The sequence below is a fragment of the Symphalangus syndactylus genome, chromosome 15, assembly GCF_028878055.3.
Source record: "Symphalangus syndactylus isolate Jambi chromosome 15, NHGRI_mSymSyn1-v2.1_pri, whole genome shotgun sequence".
Lineage (NCBI taxonomy): Eukaryota > Metazoa > Chordata > Mammalia > Primates > Hylobatidae > Symphalangus > Symphalangus syndactylus.
This window is the reverse complement of record NC_072437.2, coordinates 6,598,405-6,624,636: the sequence shown is the minus strand read 5'-3', so window position 1 is coordinate 6,624,636 and position 26,232 is coordinate 6,598,405. Positions and strand designations below refer to the sequence as shown.

The window sequence follows — 26,232 nt, the reverse complement described above, 5'->3', positions numbered from 1 at the left end:
CCACACCATCATCACTGTCCCCACCATCATCACCATCCCCATCTTCACTGTCATTGCCATCATCACCCTCCCCACCATCATCGCTGTTGCCATCATCACCATCCCCACTGTCATCGCTGTCGTTACTGTTACCGTTGTCACCTTCCACACCGTCATCACCGTCCCCACTGTCATCACCATCACCGTCATCACCGTCCCCACCATCTTCACTGTCATTGCCATTGTCACCATTGTCACCATCATTGCCATCATCACGTCCCCACCATCACCAGTCACCATTGTCATCACCATCATCACAATTGTCACCATCATCACCATCGTCATCATCACCATCGTCATCATCACCATTGTCACCATCACTGTCATCACCATCACTGTCATCACCGTCATCAGTGTCATCACCATCATTGTCATCACTGTCACCATCACCATCATCACCATTGTCACCACCATTACCGTCATCACCGTCATCACCATTGTCACCATCACCATCGTCAGTGTCATCACCATCACCATCACCATTGTCACCACCATCACCATCATCACCGTCATCACCGTCATCACCATCATCACTGTCATCACCATCATCACCATCATCACTGTCATCACCATCATCACCATCACCGTCGTCACTGTTGTCACCATCATCACCATCATCACTGTCGTTACCCTCATCACCATCATTACTGTCATCACCATCACCATCACTGTCGTCACCAGCAGCAGCTGCTTCCTCTCTGCTGGGGAGTGAATTTCCTCCCTGTCATCCACACCAGAGAGCAGGCGGGAAAAGGCATTGCGGGGGAGCCGTCAGAAAAAACCTTTACGATGGATTTCTCATTTCTCGGTCTGGGCTGGTGGCCTTGGAGATCATCTGTAGTGGCCTCTCATTCACTGAGAAGGAGGCCATGTCTTGGTTTCGGAGGAGGAGTGAGCCCTGTCCCAGGCTCACTAGTTACACATGTGACGTGCATGGGGCATGCCTTCACACAGGAGACCATGTTACCCGCAGCAATGGGCCCCATAAGGCACTTCTGAGAAGTTCTAGTTGTTTGTTGTTTCATACTTGGACTCTGACACTTTAATGAACAGAACATGTGAAAATATGTCATAATAATTTTAAAATTTGTCTCTAATAGAGAAAACTCATAGTAGGCCTCGTGCAAACCTCCTGGCTCCACAGTCAGCCACGTGCACGCACAGGTGTGTTGGCGGAAGGGCTACATTGGGCATCTTCCAGAGCCAACTGTCTGGATTTTAATTTTGTTGCTCTTCTTTATCACTTATTTATTAGCATTTGAAAAACATGTATTCTAGACTAAAATAATGCCTGATTAGTTTAAGTTGGAAAGCAGTTTTTAAACATTCTAAGAATTTCTTCAGTGTGTGGGGAAGGCTTAAAAGGACAGAGGCTGCCTGTTGCTGACCTGAGCGGTGTGGCTTCTCTTCTCCGTTTGCTCACAGAAACCGATGATAGGTGAAATGAGCAGGTCGAAGTTCAGGGTCTCTGGAGGGTGTGGACGGTGCGAGTGTAGGGTGTAGACAGTGGCGACCATGCGGGGAGCCCCTGAGTTTTGTGGTTCTGGGACACCCGCACGGCAGGTGTGCAGCTCAGACGTGAAGAAGGGAAGCTGGAGAGGAAATTGTTAATGAGCTGAAATTGTACACGGCTTAGAACTGTGAGCAGGGACCTGTTTGTGAAGTGAATTAGGTTGTGCCTGGGAAAGCAGTGGGGAGGGGAGTGTGAGAGCCGTGAATGTGTCAAATGCTCGTGGTGAATCGCGTCAGCTGGGGACTGAGGGTGACCCCTGGATTGATGGCAGGCAGGGCATGGTGACCTTGGGAGGGGCAGATTTGGGCTTGGTGACCCAGGAAGGAGGAACCAGCTGCAGGTGTCGTCCACTCTGTCCAGGAGGTTTACTCTAAAGGAAGCGAGGCAGAGGAGGGGGCATGGATGGGGAGGAGGCGTCGAGAAGACATCTGTGGTTAGGACAGGACGGGCAGCTCCAGGTGTCCGCCAGGGGCACCGTGCTGCAGAGGGGAAGGCGGAGGGAGTGGGGATGGGCAACAGAGGCTGCATCAGGTGCTGGAGCTGGTGGCCTCTCGCAGGTGGAGCTGCTGGCCCGGGTGGGGGCTGAGGGGTCGCACTGCCTGCGTGGCCTGGCACTGGCGCAGCAGAGGCTCCTCTGTGCCCTTGGCTGGTGGCTCCCTGTGTCTCCTCCTGCCACACGTGGCCATCCTAGTGCTGGATTTATGGCGTACACAGCCATCTTAGCCGTCATCGTGTGTGTGATAATAGACCTGTGAGATGGAAGTGGCTGCGCTTGCCCATCCGGGCCCTGCCCCTGTGCCATCATCAGCACGGTGTCACCGTGTGACCGCCCTCCACCCGTTTGTCTCTGCACACTCGACCTGTCTACTCCACTCGCACTTCTGCCCCTCACCATCGCCGTCACCTCCTGCCTGGGCCCTGCCGCCGCCCTTACCCCAGCTAGAGTTCTGGGAAACCCCAGGGCAGCTGGCTCCCCTCCCGCTGACCACTGCACCCGGGGGCCGCGCTGCACCTCCCTCCTTCCTGCCCCACTCATCCTGCCTCATGGGAGCCACCGGCCGACTGCCCTGGTGCTCCTTAGACCCTGGGCAGGGTCTCCACCTTGTTGAGTCTCTGCTCGAATGTCCCAGACCACAGAGACCCAGCTGCCCTCTTGAGGTAGCCGCACCCGGGCCACTCTCCCTCCCCACCTTATCCCCTTCCTTCTTTTCTTCTGATCACCACAACCTTATGCTCAGTGTGGGTTTTTTTTAAATCTACTTTCTTCTGTTGGAATGTAAACTCTGAGAGCAGAGGCATTTGAAGGTGACCTTTGCTCAAGAGAAGATGCCCCAACAGAATGCAATGAGATCTTCACAGCCTTCAGTCCAGAGCCTTGTGGCTCCAGTGCAGGGACGGAGTTTCTCCTGGCAGTGGCCGTAGACATGCACAGTCCTCATGGGCTATGGAGAGAGGGTTGCTTGTGTCTTTGGAGAATTGATTTGGTTCCTGTAATGCATGTTCTAGGTCACAAAAAATTTATCTGAACAAGAGTTAACAATGCCCGGAAAAAAGTCGTGACAGAGCCAGGCAGCCCAGGGGGATGTGGGCTGTTCCCTGAGGCAGCTCTCGTGAGGCTGGTTCTGGCAGTGACTTTCGGACTCAGCCAGAGGAGCTGGAGGAGGCCACTCCCAATGTCTTTCCCAACACCACTGCCTGGACTCGGGTTGAAGCACCATGAGAGGCTCTCGGCATTTTCATGTTTCTGGCTGTCCTAGTGCTGACTGACCGGGCACATGGACATCCTAGCACTGGACTGACCGGGCACATGGACGTCCTAGCACTGAACTTGCTGCGCATGGCCACACTCTTGCTGAATTTTACCTTTCACACTGAAAGAGCGGGAGGAAGGACAGCCAGGCAGAGCTGGGACATTTGCGAGGACGTTCGCAGGGCGGGAAGTGTTACGCATGACCAATACGCATGACCAAGTTCAAATGTGTTTATGAAATGTGGATGATGGAAGGAGACCTTGCAATTTTTAGGGATGCGCTAACAATTCTGTGCTTCTGTGAAGTTTTGGGTGAAATTGGGTGGGGGTGAAATATGAACACCTCTCAGTGGTCTGGGCCTGTGTCCTGCCCAGGGCTGGGTTGCCGCGGGTTCCTGGCTCCATGGAATTCGTGAGGGGTTACTGGGTTGGAAGATGAGCATCCAGGGCCAGCAGATCCTGGCAGAGTCTCTGCTGCACGCATTTATGGTGACAGACCCAGCAGAGCCTGGATGAGTCACCTGCCACCCACTTCTGGAAGTGGCTGGGGCATCTAGTGGGTGGCACCTGCCAGCCGCTGAGCTGGACAGGGACGCTGGATCCTCCTGGGATGGCTTCGGCTCCCACTAGGCAGGTGTGGGCTTCCTAGAGGCAGCCCCAACGAATCTGGGGTACCACACTGGCCACAGACCCCTCAGGGACCTGAGGGAGCGACGTGTGGACAGATGTCCCCCTGGGGACACTAGTGGCTCTGAGGGTGGTCGGCTCCACCAGGAGCAGGGAAGGGGTGCTTGTGCTCCTGAGCCGATGCGCTGTCTGAGTGAAAGATATTTAGAGCCCCCAGTCCTTAGAGCTGTACCTGCAAAATGCAAATTGTGATGATGACGTCACAGTTGTGCGGATTAGAAGGATGTGCTGAGTGAAAGAACTTTGGAAGCTTTAAAGTGATTTTATTCATCTTTAAGTCTCTTTTCCTTCTGCCTCTTTGGTTGGGAATTGTGCCCAACAGAAACTTTGGGAATTTTTAAGGAGAGTGTGCAGTGGTGACTGGACCACGGCCCCTCTGCGTCCTTGCATCTAATGCTGGAAGCATCTCTGCAGGCATGATGGGACGTGGTGCTCTCCCTGCAATGCTAGAGCGAGGCGCGCAGCCCCCTGATCCAGGCCGGCACCCACGAGAAGAGTGCACTGTGGGGCAGGAACATCCCCCGGAACTGCGGGAGGCCCCAGAGCTGGGGACGCGGCCCGGCTGGAGGCCGGCTTTCATCTTCCTCTGGGAAGGTGGAGGGGGTTGGCCCTGACTGGGAAACCTCGAATGTTGCCCTCTGAGCCGTCTATGTGTGTTTTTATGTATTTGTTCAAACAGTAACATTTTTAATGTATTTTATGTATTTATACCTAACTGAATGTAGGAAATTTCAGTTAGGTGTAATTTCTGCCCACTGTTTTTACACAGCTCTGCATAATAATCATTTTACTTGTATGCAGCAGTTTCACCAGGAAAATAGGAAGATGAAGGAAGTCTCTTGCCTTTGGCCACACGTCCTTGGCATTGACGGCCTTCTGACAGTAACATGGTGGCTGCAGCTCACCCCAGCCCCGTACATCGTGGCTTCTGCTCCACCTCAGTGGGCCCCAGTCCCACCGACGTGCAGCCCCCGGCACCTTCCTCGTCTCCCCTTGAGGAAATTCTGTTTATTCTTCCAGGACTAGTTCAGGCCTTCCTTCTTTCTCAGGGTGCAGTGAGGCCTTCCTTGTGTGTACACCCAGAGCCCTGGTTTATGCTTTGCTCTGGTGGCCGTCAGATGGGGTCAGCTGTTCAAGAGGGACCCTGCCTCATCTGTCTGTTCCTCCAGCACACTGGGCAGCTACGCCATGCGATGGGCTCTGTCATTATTTAGTCAATCGAACCAGAGCAATTAGGCCGAAGAGGAGGTTTTTAAATTGCCACAGCCTATAGAAAGTCCAAATAAGAAATAAGCTTTTGGTTCAGACCCAGGCTAATGCAGCCATGGTTCTCTGCACAGCTTCCTTCTGGGAGTACCTCAACTTTCTTTTAGCCAATTGATGATAAAATGCCAGAAACGTGAGATGCCGGAAGGGCGGGGATATGCCTGTTTTGTTCATGTCTGCGCCTGCAGCACCTGGCTGCGTATCCTATGGAGACGCTGGAGCATCCGTGATGCTCATGAATAAGTCAGTGAGCCCAGCACCTCCCTTTACAGAGGGGGAACCAAGGACCACTAGGGGCAAGTCCAGCCCAGCAGTTCAGAGAATCCTCCAGAAGGACTCAGCGTGCCAGCTCTGCCCTGCTCTGCCTGGGGAGGTGGAGGGGGGGATGCGAGGGTAAGGGCTCCGGTCCAAGGCCACCCCGAGAACCCTTGTGCTGCCCTTGGATGTGGTGGCCACGTCCCCCTTCGCCCCCCCACACAGCCACTGGGAGCCAAAGCTCAGGGGTGTCGGCCAGCTTCATACTAACCGCCCAGACTTTGTTCGGACCTGCCTCTTCTCGTAAACCTAAAATATGTATTTTGGAAGGGCACGTGCTTGATGCCTGAGCTCTTAGAATGTCTCGTCTGATCTGCTGTGGCGGAAAGTTGCCTTTGAAGAAGAAAGGTGCCAGCAGGTGGGAGAACCATCTCTCTGTAACTCACGCAGGGACTGTGCCGGTCTGGGACCCACCCAAGGACGCACTGACTTTTGTGGACTCGCTCTCCGGCCCGCTGCCCCAGCCCTGCCGCCTCATCACTCACATTTAATGCAAGGTGCCATTTGTGACTGCCAAGTGTGGGCTCACCAGGAAGTCACCGATTGACAGCTGTTCCTCTGCTGAAGGATAAAAACGCCCAGATTCGCAGTGAGGGTGCCCACTGTTTAAAAAAGAAGCTGCACTTTCCTCCGCAAAAGGGCTTGGCCAGCAGCGTGGTGCGCCCTGGACCGGCTCTGATGGGGCTTCCAGGGAGGACCCCCAGCAGGCCTGTGGTGTGGAGGGTCAGAAGGAGAGGGAGGGCAGGCGGCCACCACTGGTCCATGGCCTGAAAGGTTTGGGCCTGCCAGCCCCCACCCGCCGCCTTCTGCTGCTGTGGGGCCTGCTGGGAACGCGTCCTACCTGCGAATCCAGTGGGTAGCGTTAGAGCCGTGGCAGATGGGCTGGATTTGGCTGCTGTTTGGGTTGTGGGTGATGATAGGTGTGCAGCCCGGGGCAGAGATGGACACACAGGGCCACGCTGGGGTCACGGGGAAGAGGCCACGGCAGTTCCATGTGAGGGTCACAGTCGATGGAACTCCTCCCTCCACACACTTGGCTCCCCAGGGAGAAGGAAGGTAGGGGTGCCTCTGCCGGGCGTCTTCACGAGTGTGAGGAGGAGACCACTCTGCTCGCTCGGCTCTGCCCTGACGAGAGCTCGGTGGTCCGGACGAGCACCCATGCTCGTGCCTGGTGCGCAGGACAGGTCAGAACAGACTCAGGCTTCCCATGTCCCTGTGTAGCACCACGGCACCCGAGCCACAGGCCCTCCCTCTGCTGTCACCAATGGGTTCTGCTTGTCACCAGGACCTCTTTCCCTAGCCGGCAACTCATCCATCGGGACGGAACCAAGCGAGATGCCATCTCGGGGCCACAGTTTTCAGCGGCCATTCAGGAGGGTCTGCTCTGCCCAGCGTGGTACCGAGCCAGGCACCGAGAAGAGAATGACAGCACCCGCCCTCTGGTCAGGGGTCCACGGGGATGGAGACTCCTGCCAGTTTTTAGGGTTAGGGCAGGACACCCCGCTTTACAGCAGAGTTTGTAGTGGCAAGAAATTGCCAACTGTTTAACTATCCATCAGAGTGCACTGGTTAACTAATGCACTAGAAACCATTCCTGGCTCCAAGCTTCAAGACCATTAGGTAAGAAAAGCAGGTTGTGCAGCAGTGTGTGAAGCTGATCTGATGACTGTAAAGGCCTGTGGCAAGCGTGCACATGCGTGTGCGTGTGATGAGCACACGTTAGGGTTGGGCACACGGCCTGCCGTCAGGGGTTGCTTCTCAGAGGCGCGTGCCGAGGGCCCGGGGATGGCAACGCCCTTCCATGCAGAAGGCGCCTGGGTGGGTCTTGTGGAATAGATGCATGAGGACGACCCACAGGGTGGAGTCCGGCCTGGCCAGGGCTGGAAGTCGTAGGACGAAAGTTAGAGGTGAGAAGAGGCAGTTCTGTGAAAGAAGCTCCGACCTCGAGCTGGGACTTTGAATTGGTTTGCATTTGAAAACCAGCATTGGTAAAACTGGGCACCCACACCTCTTCTTCCGTTGCAGCTGGTGGCAGCGATCGTGTTTATCAGTTTTGGCGTGGTGGCCGCCTTCTGCTGTGCCATCGTGGACGGCGTATTTGCAGCACAACACATTGTGAGTACATCGTCATTGTGTGCACAGTCGCTTTCCGGGGCTGAAAGAGTCGACAGGAAAAAAGTAAAATTTCATTTTGCAGATCTCAGCTCAGACGGCTTCACAGTCAGTCTCCACGCGGGGGCTTGCCAGTGACTATCTCTCCTCTCAGCAAGTCTCATTTCCTACACAACGCACTTCCCTCTCCACACACACTACACAGAGCACACAGCACACAGAGCACACAGCACACACACCACACATAACACAGCACACACACAACAGAGCACACAGCACACACACCACAACACACAGATCATACGCCACACATAACACAGCACACACCACAACAGAGCACACAGCACACACACCACAACACACAGATCACACAGCACACACACCACACAGAGCACACAGCACACACACAACAGAGCACACAGCACATACACCACAACACACAGATCACACACCACACAACACACAGCACATACACCACACATAACACAGCGCACACACAACAGAGCACACAGCACACACACCACAACACACAGAGCACACAGCACATACATCACACATAACACAGCACACACACACCACACAGAGCACACAGCACACACCACACACACCACACACAACACAGCACACACCACACACCAAACAGAGCACACACACCACACAGAACACACACCACACACACATACACACCACACACTTTTCACCTCTAAATGAACAGGTTTTCTCTAAAATCGCAGGCCGAGGAATCATTTCTGTGTCCTCCTGAGGTGGGTCCTCAGCCTCTGGTGGGCTGTGCCGTCCCCACCTCCTCCCTGGCTGGGCTCCTGGGTGGGCTCTCGCCATCTGGGCAGCAGCTGGTCCCTGGGAGCGGCTGAATTCCTTGTCATGAACTCTCAGAACAAACCTGTGATTGTTGCTCCCTCTTTTTCCATAAATCACACTGAAAGGCACTGAAGGTTGGTGTTAGGCCTTTGTCTGCCCCAGCGGTTTCATTACATGAAGGCAAGTGTGGGAGCACACTCACAAAACACACATGCGCACGCATGCACACACCACGGCTCACACGCTCACACGCGCACACACACACACACACACTCCCACAGAGGCGTGTCACGGGAACTTTCTCAGCGGGTGGCTGGGTGACTTGCTATTCCACGGCTTCCAGACAGCGGTTTCCACTGTGCTCCCGGTGCCCGTGGCTGTGGCCCCACTGAGGAGCAGGGTCCAGTCTCTGACCGCAGTCAGGGGCGTGCCCAGGCTCTGGACCTCGGGTGCCTCTCCACTCTGGAGGGCCACGCAGGGCGTGCATCTAGGCAGGCGTGGGAGCCTCTTGGTTAGAAACAAAGCAGGGCCCCTGGCCGGGGCCTCCCAGGGCTGACTTTAGATCACACAGCACACGTCCAGACTTTAGGATGAATGCGCAGGCACTCACCGGAGCTCAGACGCCATCGAGGAAAACGTGGCACTGCCTCGTGTGCTGCTCAGGAAGAAGACAGACGGTGAATTACAGCTCTAAGGGCGTCATATGGAGAGGTGTGTGCCTTCCAACTGTTGAGAGAGGCCGAGGACACTGTGCTGCTAGGCCTCTGTCCCCATGGGGTTCGGGCACGCCACCGTCCCTCCCGGCAGGAGCCTCTGTCTGTAGGGTTGGGGTGCACTGCCTTCTCTCCAGGAAGGAGCCTCTGTCCCCTTGGGCTACTCATCGTTACCTGTGGTCTCATGTCTGTCCCCTCAGGGGAAGATAAACACCCAGAGACAGAGACTTGTGTCGGCTTCCTCCATTGCTGTGTCACCTGGAACGCGTCCGGCCATAACAGTACTTCACCAGTGGGGGCCCAAAGGACCAATGAGTGATTCTCCTTCTCATCTGTTGCAGTGTTACTAGTGGTTTCTAATACTTTTCTTGGTTCAGAACTAGGAGCGCTTCGAGAAATACTAATAAAACTAAATGTGGGCAATGAATGCGACCCTAGCTTATTTGCAGGTGATGCAGTTTTGTGGCATTTTAGTTTTGGTACTTCCTGCTGTCCTCTACTATAGCAATTATAAGCACTTTGCAATGGTCAGTTTATGGGTCTGTCTTCTTCCCTAGTCTATAAATCCCTTAAGGGCAAGAACTGTGTCTCGTTATCCTTACCATTTGGCACTGTGTCTGCTCCATGAATGTTGCAGATGGTCGGATGGATTGACAGTTAGATAGGGCCATAAATGGATGTATGGCTGAATGGTTGGATGGATGGATAGAAGGATGGATAATGGGTGGATGACAGAGGAATGGATGGATGAGTGGATGTGGATGAATGGAAGGATGGATGATGGATGGATGGATGGAAGGACGGATGATGGATGGATGGATGTGGATGAATGGAAGGATGGGTGATGGATGTGGGTGGATAAAGGATGGATGATGGATGGATAGATAGGAGGATAGATAATGGACGATGGATGGATGATGGACAGATGGAAGGATGGAAGGATGGATGACAGATGGGTGGATGGATGGATGTGGATGAATAGAAGGATGGATAATGGATGGATGATGGATGATGGATGATGGATGGATAAAAGGATGGATGACAGATGAATGGGTGGTGGATGTCGATGAATCGAATGATGGATAATGGATGGATGATGGATGGATGGATAAAAGGATGGATGACAGATGAATGGATGGTGGATGTCGATGAATCAAATGGTGGATAATGGATGGATGATGGATGGATGGATGATGGATGGATAGATAGGAGGATAGATAATGGATGATGATGGATGATGGACAGATGGAAGGATGGATGACAGATGGGTGGATGGGTGGATGTGGATGAATAGAAGGATGGATAATGGATGGATGATGGATGGATAAAAGGATGGATGACAGATGAATGGATGGGTGGATGTGGATGAATGGAAGGATGGATGATGGATACATAGAAGGATGGATAATGGATGATGGATGGATGGATGGAAGGATGGATGACAGATGGGTGGATGGATGGATGTGGATGAATGGAAGGATGGATAATGGATGGATGATGGGTGGATGGATGGAAGGATGGATGGATACATAGAAGGATGGAAGGATGAAAGGATGGATGACAGATGGGTGGATGGATGGATGTGGATGAATGGAAGGATGGATAATAGATGGATGACGGATGGATGGCTAGAAGGATGGATGATAGATGAGTGGATGGATGAATGTAGATGAATGGAAGGATGGATGATGAATGTGGATGGATAGAAGGATGGATGATGGATAGATAGAAGGATGGATAATGGATGATGGATGATGGACAGATGGAAGGATGATGGACAGATGGAAGGATGGAACTATGGATGACAGATGGGTGGATGGATGGATGTGGATGAACGGAAGGATGGATGATGGATGCATGATGGATGAATGAATAGATAGATGTGGAGGATGGAAGGAAGAATGGGTGGATGCATAGGTGATTGATTGGATGATTGGATGGATGGTTGGGTGGGTGGGTGGATGATTGGATGGTTGGAAGGATGAGTTTATTAGTCTGAAATTCTTGCTACGTTCCTAGTAGAAGAGACAATATTTTCTTTTATGAAACGATGCAGGAGCCTAACACCTATGGTGTGGGGTGGTAGGGATGCCCCTCAAAAGGCCAAACGCCTGTCTCCCTTCTGCTGCCCTTGTTGACTGATGGAGAAAATGTGTCGGCCCAGCCTGCATGGCCCGAGGTACCCTCCCATGGGGCTTTCTGCTGTCTGGCCTCCTGGATGCAGCAGCCCAGCCGCTCTGCAGGGAGCGTGGAGTCTCCTGTCTTGTGTTCTCTGTCTGGGAGGCTCGAGTTAGTGTTGGCCTTGGTCCTTGAGACCCTGAGCCTGAGACCCACAGGCCTGAAATTGCCTCTGGCCTCTCCCGCCTGGAGGCACCTGTTTTATTCCATCTGTGTTTATCTGTTTCTCTAGGAACCGCGGCCCCTCACCACAGGAAGATGCCAGTTTTACTCCAGTGGGGTGGGGTACTTGTACGACGTCTACCAGACAGAGGTGAGCAGGAATACTGAGATTCACATGGGTTTTGCTCAGCTAACCCTGGCGACCCCACATGGTTTCCCTGCACATAGGCATGGTCCGAATATTTTGATTCTAACAGTTCCTGGGGGTCTCCCCTGCGGCTAGTGAACCGTTGATCCCCCTGTGTTTGGGGCCTTGACACTTCGATGTGCTGTATTTCACTCTGGAGTCAGAGCTCCAGACTTGCTTCATGAAATCACAACAGTCTCAGAGTTCATGTATCCAGTTCTGTGTGGCTCTTCCAATTAGCATTTTTCTAAATTATTGCAATAAGAAGCAAGGATAATACATTTACAGTGTCCGAGAAACTTCTGGATTTCCCTGAGCCACCGACAGCGGCAGTGTGACCTCATTTCTCTTTCCAGGTGAGTGAGATGTGGGGAGTAATGACCCGCGGGCGGCTGCCGCTTCACCAGGACCATCCGAGGGCACAGCTCTGCGACGGCGCTGTCTGTGTGTCTCGCACCTGCCCAGTGTGGATTCCTGGCTTTAACTAAACGCAGCCTCTCATCCTTAGCACGGGTGTCAGAGGAGGAGGAGGAGCGAGGCCCTCTCAGTGGCCAGCACCTGCCAGCTTGTCTGGGACTCTTCAGCAGCTGCTGGGAGGCATCCTGTGTGTGTGTGTGTGTGTGTGTGTGTGTGTAGGGGGGAGGTGTCCTGTGTGTGTGTGTATGTGTATATGTGTGTGGAGGCGTCGTGTGTGTGTGTGTGTGTGTGTGTATGTGGGGGGGAGGCATCCTGTATGTGTGTATGTGTGTGTGTGTGTGTGTGTGTGGAGGCGTCCTGTGTGTGTGTATGTGGGGGGAGGCATCCTGTGTGTGTGTGTGTGTGTGTAGGGGGGAGGTGTCCTGTGTGTGTGTGTATGTGTATATGTGTGTGGAGGCGTCCTGTGTGTGTGTGTGTGTGTGTGTGTATGTGGGGGGGAGGCATCCTGTGTGTGTGTGTGTGTGTATGTGGGGGGAGGCATCCTGTGTGTGTATGTGTGTATGTGTGTGTGTGTGGGGGGAGGCGTCCTGTGTGTGTGTATGGGGGGGAGGCGTCCTGTGTGTGTGTGTGTGTGTGTGTGTGTGTGTGTAGGCGTCCTGTGTGTGTGTGTTGGGGAGTGTCCCATGGCCAGGGCTTTCAAGGTTGTCACACGGAGGTGGCAGGTGTCTCTTCCGAGGCTGCCAGTGCTCAAGCCTGGGGGAAGGGCGCCCTGGGACAGGGCCTGTTCTGCCGCCCTCTGGGCTCTCAGGCTTCTGTGCACCCCACGCTGAGGGCCTCCTGGGCTCTGTCCTTCTGTCCATGCACCCTGATATTTCGCTCTGCTCCTGGGATTGTGGAGAAGCAAGGCCTCTCCTCCGAGCCCCAGTTATCCGGCCTCTGGAACCAGCCTGTGCCCCTAACCCCTCCTGCAGGAAGGGTCCTGGCCCCCAAGCCCCTGCGTCTGGAGTCAGGGGAAAGTCAGGAGGGGCCTGAGTGGCCGCTCCCAGCTCCCACGAGGGAGCCTTGCCCTTGGTGGGGTGGGTGAGGTGGTGGGCACTGGCTTGTGACCTGACAAGGTCTCTCTGCCCCAGGTCACCTGTCACTCCCTGGATGGCAAGTGCCAGCTGAAGGTGAGGAGCAATACCTGCTACTGCTGTGACCTCTACGCCTGCGGGAGGTGAGGGGCGCCAGGGACCCCCGTATCTACGCCTGTGGGAGGTGAGGGGCACCGGGGACCCCCGTATCTACACCTGCGAAAGGTGAGGGGCACTGGGGACCCCCGTATCTATGCCTGCAGGAGGTGAGGGGCGCTGGGGACCCCTGTATGCGCCTGCAGGGTCAAGGCCCCCATCCTTCCGCTCCCGACATCACCCCCCCAAGCCCCTGCACCTCCATCGTCTCCTTTACTCCTTAGTTGTTTACGTGAGGAAAGGACATTGAGTCCATTTCACAGAGGAAAAGATGGAGGCTCTGAAGGGTTGATCTGCCAAGAGGACACAGCTCGTGTGTCGGGCGAGTGTAAACCTGGCCTGGCCTCTGAGGCCCCAGGCATGGCCCCCTCTTGGGACAGGGGCCTGTGACCCCGACGGCCTTCCCATCCTGGCACGAAGACAGAGGTGGCTCAGCCGGGGCCCAGACACCCGTCCTGCCGGGCCATCGAGGTGGAGGGGCTGGCCTGCCAGGCCCAGTTGCCGCTCTTTGCCACTGTGGGCCCCAGGTTGGGAACCTCACAGGCCAATCCCATCAGACGTAGGTTGGATCCCCCAGAGCAGTGCAGGGACAGGCGTTGACTGGGCTGCAGCCCTGATTTCCTCCCCAGCCCTGCAGGGTTCAGGTCCAGAGCACACTGACCACAGGTCACTTGCCTCGTGTGGTGACGCCGTGGTGCCCCCTCTGTGCAGTGCGGAGCCGTCGCCCGCCTACTATGAGTTCATCGGCGTCCGTGGCTGCCAGGACGTGCTGCACCTGTACCGCCTGCTCTGGGCCTCTGCGGTTCTGAACGTCCTGGGCCTGTTCCTGGGCATCGTCACCGCCGCCGTCCTGGGGGCCTTCAAGGACATGGTGAGGCCCCTCGGTGGGACCCCCACTGCTCACCGGGAGCCGGGGCTCCGGGTCCATTTCCCCGGGGTGGGCTGGGGGGCCTCCAGCCCTCACTTTACAGATGGGGCACTGAGGCCCATGCGTCTGCCAGCAGGGTGTCAGGGTGACAGCTGGCATGCACCGACTCACCTCGGGGCCGTCCTGTCCCAAGCCCGTCACAAGAATCACCTGATTTAATCCTTGCCTCCCCGCTGAGGTGGGCACAGCCATCCCCAAGAAACAATGTTCAGCTCCAAGAGGGAGGCCCAGCCCTTGCGCACTAAGCTCCCATCGTTAGCAACTGCCTGGGGCTTCAGACGGGCAGGTCTGGGCTGGGGCCGGGCCGGTGCCTTCGCAAACCCCAGAGGCGAGACCCATACAGCCAGGATCGGCCTGGGCAGGAGGAGGGAGGGACGGGGCCCCTCGCAGGAGGTAGGCTGGACCCATCCTGGAAAGGCCAGCCCTCGCCCGGGAAACCACAGGGAATCACTGGCCGGGGCCGGCTGTCCTCTCCCTTCTCCCTCCTCTGCCCTCTCCTGGCGCCTGTTTCAAACCAGATGTTCTTGTGGTGTGCGGCCAGCAAACCCCGCCCCCTGAACTTGCAGAGAAGCCATAAGGGATGGGCAGCCAGGAGTGAGGGAGCCCCAACCCCCAGAACATCCAAATGGCAGCCCAGGGACGAGGGGCGCCCCCTCTTGCATCCACGCGAGGAGGCCGGGCAGCACCAGGCAGACGTACATCCTGCAGGCCAGACCCAGCCCAGTGCGGCAGGGAAAACACTCCTGAGCAGCTTCTGCATGCCCCATTCGTCCCAGAGACTGTCCATGACTAAAAAGTAACTCAGCTTGGAACCCTCCTGCCATCTGCTTCTCAGCTCCTCCTTTTCCCAACACTTCCGTGCTTCCAGACAAAACTGGTGAAGCTGAGAGTGACCCTGGCATCCCGAGGTCCAGCCCTCTGGCTCCCCACCCAGTGGCCCACCAAGCCCCACCCTGGGCCCCCAGACGCCCACACACCAACACAAGACAGGCGCCTCCCAGGTGCTCTGCGGTGACAGCCGGCCGGCCCCTGTGGTGGGAGTGGGAGTCTGGGGTCTGGAAGGGTCTCTGCCAGGGATCGTGTGGGCTCCGGGCGCCTTTGGCGTCTCCTCGGTGCGAGCTTCTCTGCCTTGGCGGTTCAGTGTCTCCTCTCAGCGGCTGTCCTAGGAGGAACTGCAGCCAGATTGTAGACAGGACACAGAAATGCTTTTCTGGTGCAGGCGCCACGCTCGCCGCCCAGGCCCGGGGTGTCCAGGGTTTTCCGGAAGGGGCTCGTGTGTTCATTAAAGCCGGTGATAAAATGCTGGAGTGCAGAATCAGCAACAGGAGATACCCCAAGGGCCAGCCCACAACGCAGAGCCACACCCGGCTCCAGGAAATCTTTCTCAAACCCAAAGCTCAGGTGTGCAGAGCAAGGAGAGGGCTTGCTAACTTCACACCCACCAAGCAGGCACTCTTATGAGTTCAGTTGATTTTGCCATTTAAACATTTTGTTAAGGAATGAAGATGCTTCCTTCATTCCTTAACGTTCCAAGCTGGATGTGCCCTTCATAGACGAGGGCAAATTACTTGTGACGGGTGCGTGGGAGGCACTTAACGTGCTGGCAAGGGCGGGCGGCTGAGCCAGACTCTCAGGGGCCACCTCCGCGTGTGACTCCGTGACCCCCGTGTTCTCTGGTTTCTGTGCACTTGCCCCGGCCCCATCCTCAGGCCACCCCCAGCTCAGAGGCCTCCCCACCCCTCTACCTGTCAGAACTGCAAATCTCTTGCCCCTCCCTCATGGAGCACGGACCCTCCATGCCCATCCACCTCCCAAGCCCACCTTGGCTGCCCCCCTGCTCTCTGCAGGGTCTGAGGCAGAAGCACGGCCTCCTGCACATATGGACCAAAGACCAGCTGCCCAGAAGGCCCTGCCCCTTCCCACCCTCCAGCGCCCACTGGGCAGGGAGCTCTCAGCCCCAGGGGTGTAGGCAGCACTGCTGTCTTTTTGAGGACACCTCAGGCCTGGGGTCATCACCCTGTCCCGGGGTTGTCACCGTGTCCCCGGGTCGTCACCCCTTGCAGCAGCTCTGGCCTGGCTTCCCTGCCTTTGCCATCTTCCCCTGGCTTCCCTCCAGGGTGCTGCTGAACCCCGGGGGTGGGGGCTGGGGAAGGTGGAGTGGCACCTGTGTGAAGGTGGGGAGGGAGGCGAAGCCCGGGTGCCCTCGGCCCAGTCCCCACGTTTCTGGCCCAGGAAGCCCTGAAGCTTGTGTGAGCCGTGGGCCCCTCCCTCTGTAGGGGATGAGGCCGGCTGGGGCCTGAGTTAGAGCCGGCACCTTCTTTGGAGAATTTTAACTGCCTGAGTGAGTCAGTGAAAGTGTGGATGGGAGCTTAGGAGACTTTGGTTTTGTTCGCATTCCCCAGAAACCCCATGCTGGTTGGGGCACAGGCTTGGGGAAGTGAGAGCCGTCAGCCCGGTGCTGAGAGGACCCTCCCCACCTGCACCCTTCTGTGCCGAAAAAGCAGACCCTGGGGCCCGGAGAGAAGGAAACCAGTGGTTTTTTTTTTTTTCCCAAAATTAAAAAAGCCCGAGCCAAGCGGTCACCCGGTGTGACTAGCAGGTGATGGGGCCCTGGGACCAAGATGTAGAGAACCTGAGTGTAAACGCACGCTGGGCTGGGGTTAGCTCCAGCCTGGGTGTAAACGCACGCTGGGCTGGGGTTAGCTCCAGCCTGGGTGTAAACACACGCTGGGCTGGGGTTAGCTCCAGCCTGGGTGTAAACGCACGCTGGGCTCGGGTTAGCTCCAGCCTGAGAGGCGGGGGTCGGGGGTGCTGGGCTTTCTAGGAAGGCTGGACAGCCCCTCCCTCCACTGGGGGGTATATGCCGACCGCCCGTCTCCTCTCCATGGCAGGTTCCTCTGTCCCAGCTGGCCTACGGCCCAGCCGTCCCACCACAGACCCTCTACAACCCCGCCCAGCAGATCCTGGCCTACGCAGGCTTCCGCCCGACGCCCGAGCCCGTCCCGACCTGCTCGTCCTACCCTCTGCCCCTTCAGGTAGGGCCAGCGTCACCTGCTGGAGTTGGACGCGCTGGTCGTAGGCAGTGGGATGGACAGGATGGGGCTGGGGTTGGAGGGGATGTCTTCCCGCCGCCTCACCTTCTGGATTAGGGATGGGAGGTGAGTGTCAGTGACAACCCGGCCGTCGGGGCACAACCTCCCTGCAAGTATGGCCGGGGACTGTGCCAGGTGGCCCTGGTGACCCGCCACCATGCTCTGCTGGTAGCTGGCTCTTCTGACCCCGGGACTGGCCCCGCACAGGCCTGGGCGGCTCCCCGCTGCAGTGGTGGAGGCTCCTGCGTCTGTCTACTGGTGGACGTCCTGTGGACACGGCCAAGTTATTTAGGTGGAGCCATATGGATCTGTCACAATCCAACCCCATTTTACCTGCAGACATGGAGACATCATAGAGTTCATCTTGACATGATGCTGTTGACCTTGGAGATGAAGGAGGGAGAGGCCATGGTGGGGGGCGAGCAGGACAGTTGCCTCTGCCTGCCTGTCCCATTTCCACTCCTGGGCACAACCGCCTTCTGTGCCACGAAGCTCTGTGCTGTGGCCATGGGTGAAACAGACTGGGCTGCGTTTCTTACCTTGGCACTGCAGGCATTCAGGGCTGGCCACCCGCCGTGCTGGGGCACCCTAGGTGCTGAGGGTGCTGGCGGGCTCTGGCCTCTGCCTGTGGCATGTCAGAGCCGCCGGTGTGACAACCCAAACTGTCTCCAGATGTGCCCCGTGCCCCCTGTCTGGACGTGCTGCGTGCCCCAGGGGGCACAGTTGAGAACCCTGGTCCTGATAAACCTGGGCTTCCTTTCTGGGTGGGAGGCACTGCCCACATGCCCGGCTGACTGGCAGGTCCTTTTGCGTGAGTTAACAGCAGACCCTGCAGAGAGAGCTGTGTCAGGCCCAGCCCGACGAAGCTGCAAGCACGCACCGTGACATGTTTCTGTGCGGGGAAGGGCAGGGTGAATGTGGGGGGTCGTGAGTTTGGAAGTCACGCATGACACAGGTCTTCAGATATTCCGCAAGAGGACTCGCTCCTGACACATGACGTTGGCAGGAAGAGACCTTCCTTAGAGTGACATCCGGGGGAGGCCTGTGCACACCCCGCCCTCACGTCCGGGACAGAGAGGGCTCAGGTTTGAGCAGGGCCCGAGAGCCACGACCTCAGCTCACCCTGGGGACCTGCACCAGGGACCCTGAGGAGGGAGCAGGAACCGGCACTCATGGAGATGGTGCTGCTGGGGGTCCCTGGGGTCCAGGGGCCTGTGGGGCTGCTGGGGGTCCCTGGCATCCAGGGCCTGCTTGGGGCAGCCACCTTCAGTCATGCCCGGGACACCACAGCTGTTGGGCTCAGTGGAGATGACCAGGGCCCCCAGCCTGACACCATCTCCTTGTGGAGGGATCCCTGCACCTCATGCCTCAGTCTCCCCTCTCACTTTGAATATAAAGCTGGGGCCCTGCTCCCTGGGAACAAAAGTCCCCTGCTGGAGGTCTGGCCTGGAAGCATCTTTTCCATTTCTGTGACGGGGGAAGATGTGGTCCCCAGGGTCAGAAGATGGCGGGAGCTTTTGTCAGTGACCCTGTAGTGGTCACTCCTGCAGGCAGGCGCGTCTGTGTGGTGCCACAGGCAGCTTCATCCTTCCCTAAGCCTCCTGCCCCTGCCCCAGGGACGTCCCCATCATGGCAGGGACCGTGCCCCTTCCCCCCCCGGGGCCACAGCCCTGTCCTGGGGGCTTCTCTCTGGCCTCCTGGTCTCCCGTGGGAAGTTTGCCAAGCCCAGAACTGGAGGCCTGCAGGGGTATCTCCAGGGACGCTGGGCCTGCAGGTGCTCCCCAAGCAGCTCTGCACAGACACGGACTTGGAATCGCATGGGTGCCAGGAACTTGCACCCCAGAGCACAGCCTGGGTGGCCGGTGCTGTCTTCCACCATCAACCTCAGCTGCTGCCCCTCGGGGCCCCAGAAGAGAGACAACACGTGGTTCCATCAGCCCCTTCCTCTTGTCTGGCTCCAGGGCTGGTTTGGGCTGCCTTGGTGCTGGGGCCCGGCTGTCTGAAGCTCTGGCTGTGAGGGGCCCGGCTTCTCCAAGTTTGCATTCTGACTTGGGGCCTTGGAGACAGTGAGGCTTTATGGAGGGAGGGGCTGGTGACTCCCTCAAGCAGGTGCGTCCTCCCTGCCTGTGAGCCCCACGGAGGTGTAAGATGTGGGGGGCGGTCCTCCCCGTCACACGTGGGCTTACGGGATGTGGGGGGCGGTCGTCCCCGTTACACGCGGGCTTACGGGATGTGGGGGGCGGTCGTCCCCGTTACACGCAGGCTTACGGGATGTGGGGGGCGGTCGTCCCTGTTACACGCGGGCTTATGGGATGTGGGGGGTGGTCCTCCTTGTCACATGTGGGCTTACGGGATGTGGGGGGCGGTCGTCCCCATTACACGCGGGCTTACGGGATATGGGGGACACGGGGCAGATCCACTTCATCCCCATGGTGCTCCATCCTCATCCACCCTGGGGCTCTGGCTTTACACAAAGGGTGGATGTTCCCCTCTTCCTATGGGGAGGCCTGGGGCCCTCGGATGGCCCAGCCAGCCTTTGTGCCAGCGTGTGTGGGAGCTTAATATACAGACGCTGATAATTGGATTTCAGAGATGGCAAATCAGATGAGGCTCATGTGCTCCTCAGAAGAACAACAGACGAGGGGCTCTGCTTCCGCAGAAATGGAGAGAAAATATTCAGGGTGTTCCATGGAAGTCGTTAGCGGCAGAAAATACTCCCACTTGAGACAGTGGGGGATGGGGAACGGTGACTTGAGGGGGGAGGTTTGAGCAGTTAATCAAAAGGACAATTTAAAGAGATCACATTCCTTGTACCCAGCAGCTTTGCTGGGCATGAAGTGCAAGGGAGGACGTGGCATCACAGCAGAGGATGAGTTCCTGCCCCGTTACTAAGAAACGTGCCCTCCCTTCCCTTATGAGATTACTCATGGGCATAGCTTGTCCCTAGGGGGGCCCTGTCCATTCAGTGGTTAACCTCGTGGTCCTGGGGTTTACTCTGTGGTTCCTAGGGGTTTATTCCGTGGTTCCTGGTGGTTACTCTGTGGCTCTTCGGGGTTTAACTGTGGTTTCTGGGGGTTTAACTCTGTGGTTCTTGGGGGGGAGTTTACTTTGTGGTTCCTGGGGGTTACTCCATGGTTCCTGGGGGTTTAACTCTGTGTTTCCTGGGAAGGTTACTCTGTGGTTCCTGAGGCTTTACTCCATGGTTCCTCGGGGTTTACTCTGGTTTTTTGGGGGAGGTTACACTGTGGTCCTTCCTGGTGGTTCACTCAGTGGTTCCTAGGGAGTTACTCCATGGGTTCCTGGGGTTTATCGGTGGTCCTGGGGTTTACCCCTTAGTTTCCTTGACTGCTCATCTGCCGTGAAGAAGAGCGGGTGCTATGGAGTTGGAAGTTGGGAGCTCCCAGCAGACTTGAGAGAATGTTCCCTAGTGTCTCACTCTGTTGCCTGTGGCCAGAAACCTGTGTGAGTTTTGGGGGAAGAAAGAAATGAGGTTGGCAGGTGTCCCTGAGCCACTGGCTCCCACGAGCCTGGGCTGTCAGCCTCTGAGCGAGGGCCCCATTCTCAGCCTTACCTACATCTGTGCAGAAATTCTGCTGTCAGGATCCAGAGGTCCTGCTAGCTCCCAGGGCGTCTGCAGTGCAGAGCTCTCCAGGGAGAGGCTCAGACAGGCAGCTGGCTTCTCATGGGACCCTGCAGGCTAGGGCAAGAGGAACACAGAGCACATCTGGTAGCTTGGAGTTTGAAAAACTCTTACTGTGTTATTTCTTAGAAGGAGTTTGTTTGCTTTATTTATTTAAAATTTGATTAGAATTTCTCCCTAGAATTTAAGGGGGAAAAAAAGAAAAGAATTAAGATGTGTGTTGGCAGTTGGAGAAAAACTAGAATGTATCAGTTTAAAATCTGTACCGTTCTTCGCTTTTCTGGTCTCAGAATTACCTGAGTGGGTGTTAGTTAGGGCTCTCTAGGGAAGCAGAGCCTATGGGAGAATACAGGTACCTACGTGTGAAGACAGATCAATCCATCGATTCTGAATGACTGGCTGGCGACTGTGGGGCTGCAGGTGCACAACCACAGGGAGGGGGCAGGCTGGAGACCAGGGAGGGTGACGCTGCCCCGGGAGTGCCCAGGCCACTGGGGCAGAGTCCACTTCTCCTGGGGACCGCAGCCCCTTTCCTTAAGGCCTTCAGTGGAGAGGAGGGACTGTCTGTGTCCAGGGGCTGAGGCACTGTACGCAAGGGTGTCAATCACACCTGAAGACGCCTCCACGGCAACACCCAGACGCGTGTGTGAGCCACTGAGTCAGCCATGGTGACACTGAACCAGCCACATGCTGCTGGACGTGTGGATGCGTGGGGTTCATACATGGGGACTTTCCTAAATATGAAGTGTTGGGTGAGCCCAGGGGCCCCGGGCCTGGTGGACCCTGACTGTCGGTTTTGGAGTCAGGTCAGAGGCTCACTGGCTGCGAGGAAGTGGGATGTGGTCTGGGTGTACCCTTCCTGGGGCGTCCACCCCCCGCCCCATGCAGCTGTGGAAGCCAAGGTTGTGCCAATAAGGCCCTGGCCACCCTCTCCTGTTGTGCCCAGGGCTGGGGCTGCTCCTTCTGGTGTGGCCTTGGGTCTGTGGGGTGGGAGCCTGTGAGAGTGGCCCTGGGTCTGTGGGGGGCCCGTGAGAGTGGCCCTGGGTCTGTGGGGGGCCCGTGAGAGTGGCCCTGGGTCTGTGGGGGGCTTGTGAGAGTGGTCCTGGGTCTGCGGGGGGAGAAGGGGGCGTAAGAGTGGCCCTGGGTCTGCGGGGGGCCCTGTGTGAGTGGCCCTGGGTTGGCGGGGTGGGTGGGGGGCATGTGAGTGGCCCTGGTATATGTCAGGCTTCCCTGCAGTCCGGCACGGGGTGGTCTCACCTGCTAACCCAGGGCCCTGTTTATTGCAGCCCTGCAGCCGCTTCCCAGTCGCGCCCTCCTCTGCCCTGGCTTCGTCTGAGAACCTGCAGCCGCCCTCTCCAGGCAGCTCTGGCTGTGGGCTTCCCGGCCAGGCTCCACCGCGCTACGCACCCACCTACTTTCCCCCGGGGGAGAAGCCACCCCCCTACGCACCCTGATAGAGGCGTGGAGTAAAAGATAACTTTTGTTTGTTTGAAAAAAAAAAAAGGCAACCTCTAGAAATCCCGCTTCTGTGGCCAACCTCCTAGAGAACCCAGGAGAACGTTCCAGAAGTCTGTCCCCTCCTTCCCTCCCTGGCACGCTGGTGAGGGAGGCTGGGACCAGGCAGGGAGTGGGGCCCTCCAGACCCAGGCTGGTGACACCTCGGCTCGGGCTCTGCTCACACCAAACGGCGCTGAAAGTTCCCACCCGGCCTCCTCCTCTGAGAGCAGTTGTTCTGGTGTTTTCACATCCCTTAACTAATTAGCTATTATGATTCTGCAAAGAGGGTGCGGCCCCGTGCCTCCCTGCCTGTGTGTTCTTGTTTGCGGACATGCGTTGTGCGTTACACATTCGTGTGTGCATCTGTGTTCTGGAGAAGGGCAGGGCAGGACCCACCCGCCCCTCGTGCTGTGCTCCTGACGTATGCCAGGAAGGGAAGGACTCTTCGGCTCCAATGCCCAGCGCTGTGTCTAACCGCCTGTGAGTTGCCAGAATCTGGGGGCCCAATTATCTTTCCCAGCCCTGGAAGCAAATCTGCCTGGGCCATTGGCGCGAGGGTCTCCCCCTGAGCTGTCTCCCAGCTACGGTGGCTGGGCTTCCGCTGTCCTTCCACGGCTGCTCCCTCACCGCACCGTGTCTCAGGACCCCTGGCCGCTGGGAATAGTGGGGGATGGTGCTTCGGGGTCCTTTGGCTCAGGGTCTGGGGCCGCAGCACTCCTTGTGGAAACCAGCTTAGCTCCCCGCGGGCCCAGCATGCACCTGCCAGGCACATCTGGGGAGACAGATGAGCACGCCTGGGAAGCGGCAGGTCCCGGGTGGGTCGCAGGACAGGTCCCGGGTGGGTCACAGGTCCTGAGTGGGTCACAGGTCCCGGGTGGGTCACAGGACAGGTCCTGGGTGGGTCACAGGTCCTGAGTGGGTCACAGGACAGGTCCCGGGTGGGTCACAGGTCCTGAGTGGGTCACAGGTCCCGGGTGGGTCACAGGACAGGTCCTGGGTGGGTCACAGGTCCCGGGTGGGTCACAGGACAGGTCCTGGGTGGGTCACAGGTCCTGAGTGGGTCACAGGTCCCCGGTGGGTCACAGGTCCCGGGTGGGTCACAGGCGTCCCAGTGACAGGAGTTCAGGATGCGCCACCCCAAAGTAGCCGAAGTCTCTTGGAAAGCATTGGATGTGGGGAGAGGCTTTCTCTGAACTCCTAAAGTCAGATTCTCAGGGAACCAAGGACTCCCTGGGCGGGAGGGCAGGTGAGAGGCGATCCCACCGCTCCCTGGAGGCGCCACAAGACACTGAGTCGCCGTCTCTGCTCTGTGGGCTGCTCACAGTTCCCCAGTCACTCCCTCTCCCTCTCCCCTTGGAAGCTGGCGCCCCCAGGCCTCACTGCTCTCAGGGCCTCACGTCCCTCCCTGCAAAGCCCCCCCGTGCCTACGATGAACAAGTACCGCTCTTCTCCCGAGTGAGTCTGAGGTCTCCAGCTTACTTCACGGAACAGCGCCCACCTGGGAGGTGGAGCGGGGACTTCCTCCCCTGCCCAGTCCTGGATCTGGGAGAAAAAAGATAAGGTGGAGGGGAGCCACACTCGTGCAGACACACTCCTGCCCCCTCTGCTGCCCGGGAGCCTCCCTCTGCCCGACAGAGGGTCTCATCCCGTGTTCAGCGCTCCTGGGCAGAAGGCCTGCAGCGCACATCCACACACGGATGGTGGCCGGCCGGGCCCAGGGGCGCCAACGGGCCTCTGAAAGGCCTGCAGCCAGCTCTGGTCTGGGAAGCCGCCACTGCTTATCATTTTTATTTTATAAAATCCAGCCTCACGAGCTTGCTCTCCAGGAGAGTGTGGTCTTGGCCTCTCCTCAGGGCTGACTGGCCTTGAACCAGTCCAGGAGGTCGGGCACGAGCCGGAGGTGCAGCGTCCTGTCTGGAAACTCACCACCAGGTTCCTCCAGGGCTGCAGGTGCCTGGCTCCGGGTAAGAAGCTGAAGAAGCAGCAGAGATCAAGAGGTTTCTGGAGCGCCGGGAGACGCACTTGGGAGGGCTGTGGGGGAAGAAAACTATGCCACGGATTTCCCGGGCCCCTGAGCCTCTGACTTTACCTCAGGGGAGGCCCTGTGGGCGATGACGGTGCCGTGGTCTTGTGTGGGCAGTTCCTGGGCACCCTGGAGCTCGGCCTGTGTGACCGAAGCTGCCTGGTGCAGGCCCCAGGGCCTCTTGTTGTCCTAGGGGTGCAAACAGCAGAGAAGCTGAACTGCAGGTCTGGGCAGGGAGCCTCTGCCCCCTGGAGCCCTGGCCAGCAAAGTCACAGGAATAACCTTCCTTCCCCTCATGTCAGCCCTCGGTCGCAGGGTGCGGTGTGGGGGCATCAGAGTGCTTCCCCGAGGCTGCACTCACCAGCTTTCCCCAAACACAACGTTGATCTTCCCTGACTTTTAATCTTGTCTAGAGTCAAAAGCTGTTCAAAAATATTCAACTCCAAGGTCAACAGTTTTGTTCTTGCCACAAAAATGTCCTTATCCTTTATCCCAGCCACAAAGAATGTGAACAATTTGACTCAAGGCTTGTGGCGGCTGGAGGGTACCCCAGGTCTCAGGGCAGCTCCCGCCCGGCGCAGGGCTCCGGCCAATGCCTGGCCTGCAGTGTGGGCGGCGGCTGCTCTCGCGGTGCACCTGTCTCATATGGACGGAGCCTGTCTGGGGCCACCAAGCTCTGCCGGCCTGAGTCACGGTCTGATAAACCCCCGCTCTGGGCTCCACTGGGGCCTTCTGATCCCAGCCTCCTCTGGAGGGATGGGCTCCCAATTCCGCCCTTGCTTGGTTCCCACGCACAGCCGAGGCCAGTGAGACCCTGGAGACCATGGGAGACGGGGTGGAGGGGATGGTGGGGCAGGAGCTGCTGGGGGGTTTGGGGGGTGCTATGGCCCCAGCTGCACTCCCTGCCTCACTAGGACAGCACAGGAGACAGGCTTCTCCTACAGCCCAGAGGTGGGGGCCTAGTGCAGCTGCAGGTCATGCCTGGGGAAGGGCACTACTGAGACTGGCCCCACCTTATTAGCTTGGGGCCTTGGGTTACAGGGAGTCTCCTCCTGCCTGTTTCTACATTTCACACAGCAGCACTGCTCATAAGAGCTCCCAAGCAGAGGCAACTACTGAGTGGGGAAGGGACACGGTCCATCCACTTGGAGGGCCACCGGCCACGGAGAGAGGAAGGGACATGGGTGACGGTCCATCCACTTGGAGGGCCACCGGCCACGGAGAGAGGAAGGGACATGGGTGACGGTCCAGCCACATAGGGTCACCGGCCACGGAGAGAGGAAGGAGATGGTGATGGTCCGTCCACATGGGGTCACCGGCCACGGAGAGAGGAAAAGACATGGGTGACAGTCCGTCCACATGGGGTCACTGGCCACGGAGAGAGGAAGGGACATGGGCGATATGGTTTTGCTGTGTCCCCACCTAAATCTCAACTTGAATTGTATCTCCCAGAATTCCTGCGTGTTGTGGGAGGGACCTAGCGGGAGGTAATTGAATCATGGTGGCTGGTCTTTCCCGTGCTATTCTCGTGATAGTGAGTAAGTCTCACGAGATCTGATGGGTTGATCAGGATTTCCGCTTTTGCTTCTTCCTCATTTTCTCTTGCTGCTGCTGTGTAAGGAGTGCCTTTTGCCTCCCACCGTGATTCTGAGGCCTCCCCAACCA

The 26,232-nt window shown here is 57.4% G+C and overlaps 1 protein-coding gene across 3 annotated transcripts in view; it reads left to right on the top strand.

Moving 5' to 3' along the window:
• Nucleotides 1–22,835, top strand: part of TMEM255B (transmembrane protein 255B) — a 51,483-nt gene extending 28,648 nt beyond the window's left edge. Inside the window, exons 4-9 of one of the 3 annotated variants that reach the window (XM_055244391.2) lie at nt 7,596–7,685; nt 11,625–11,705; nt 13,289–13,374; nt 14,099–14,258; nt 17,207–17,350; nt 22,334–22,835. In XM_055244391.2, coding sequence (XP_055100366.1) covers nt 7,596–7,685; nt 11,625–11,705; nt 13,289–13,374; nt 14,099–14,258; nt 17,207–17,350; nt 22,334–22,501 — 729 coding nt within the window. In that variant the 3' untranslated portion in view covers nt 22,502–22,835. The remainder of the gene's footprint in view (nt 1–7,595; nt 7,686–11,624; nt 11,706–13,288; nt 13,375–14,098; nt 14,259–17,206; nt 17,351–22,333) is intronic. The other 2 variants (XM_055244392.2, XM_055244393.2) reach the window with 2 other exon arrangements.
• Nucleotides 22,836–26,232: the final 3,397 nt, after the last annotated feature.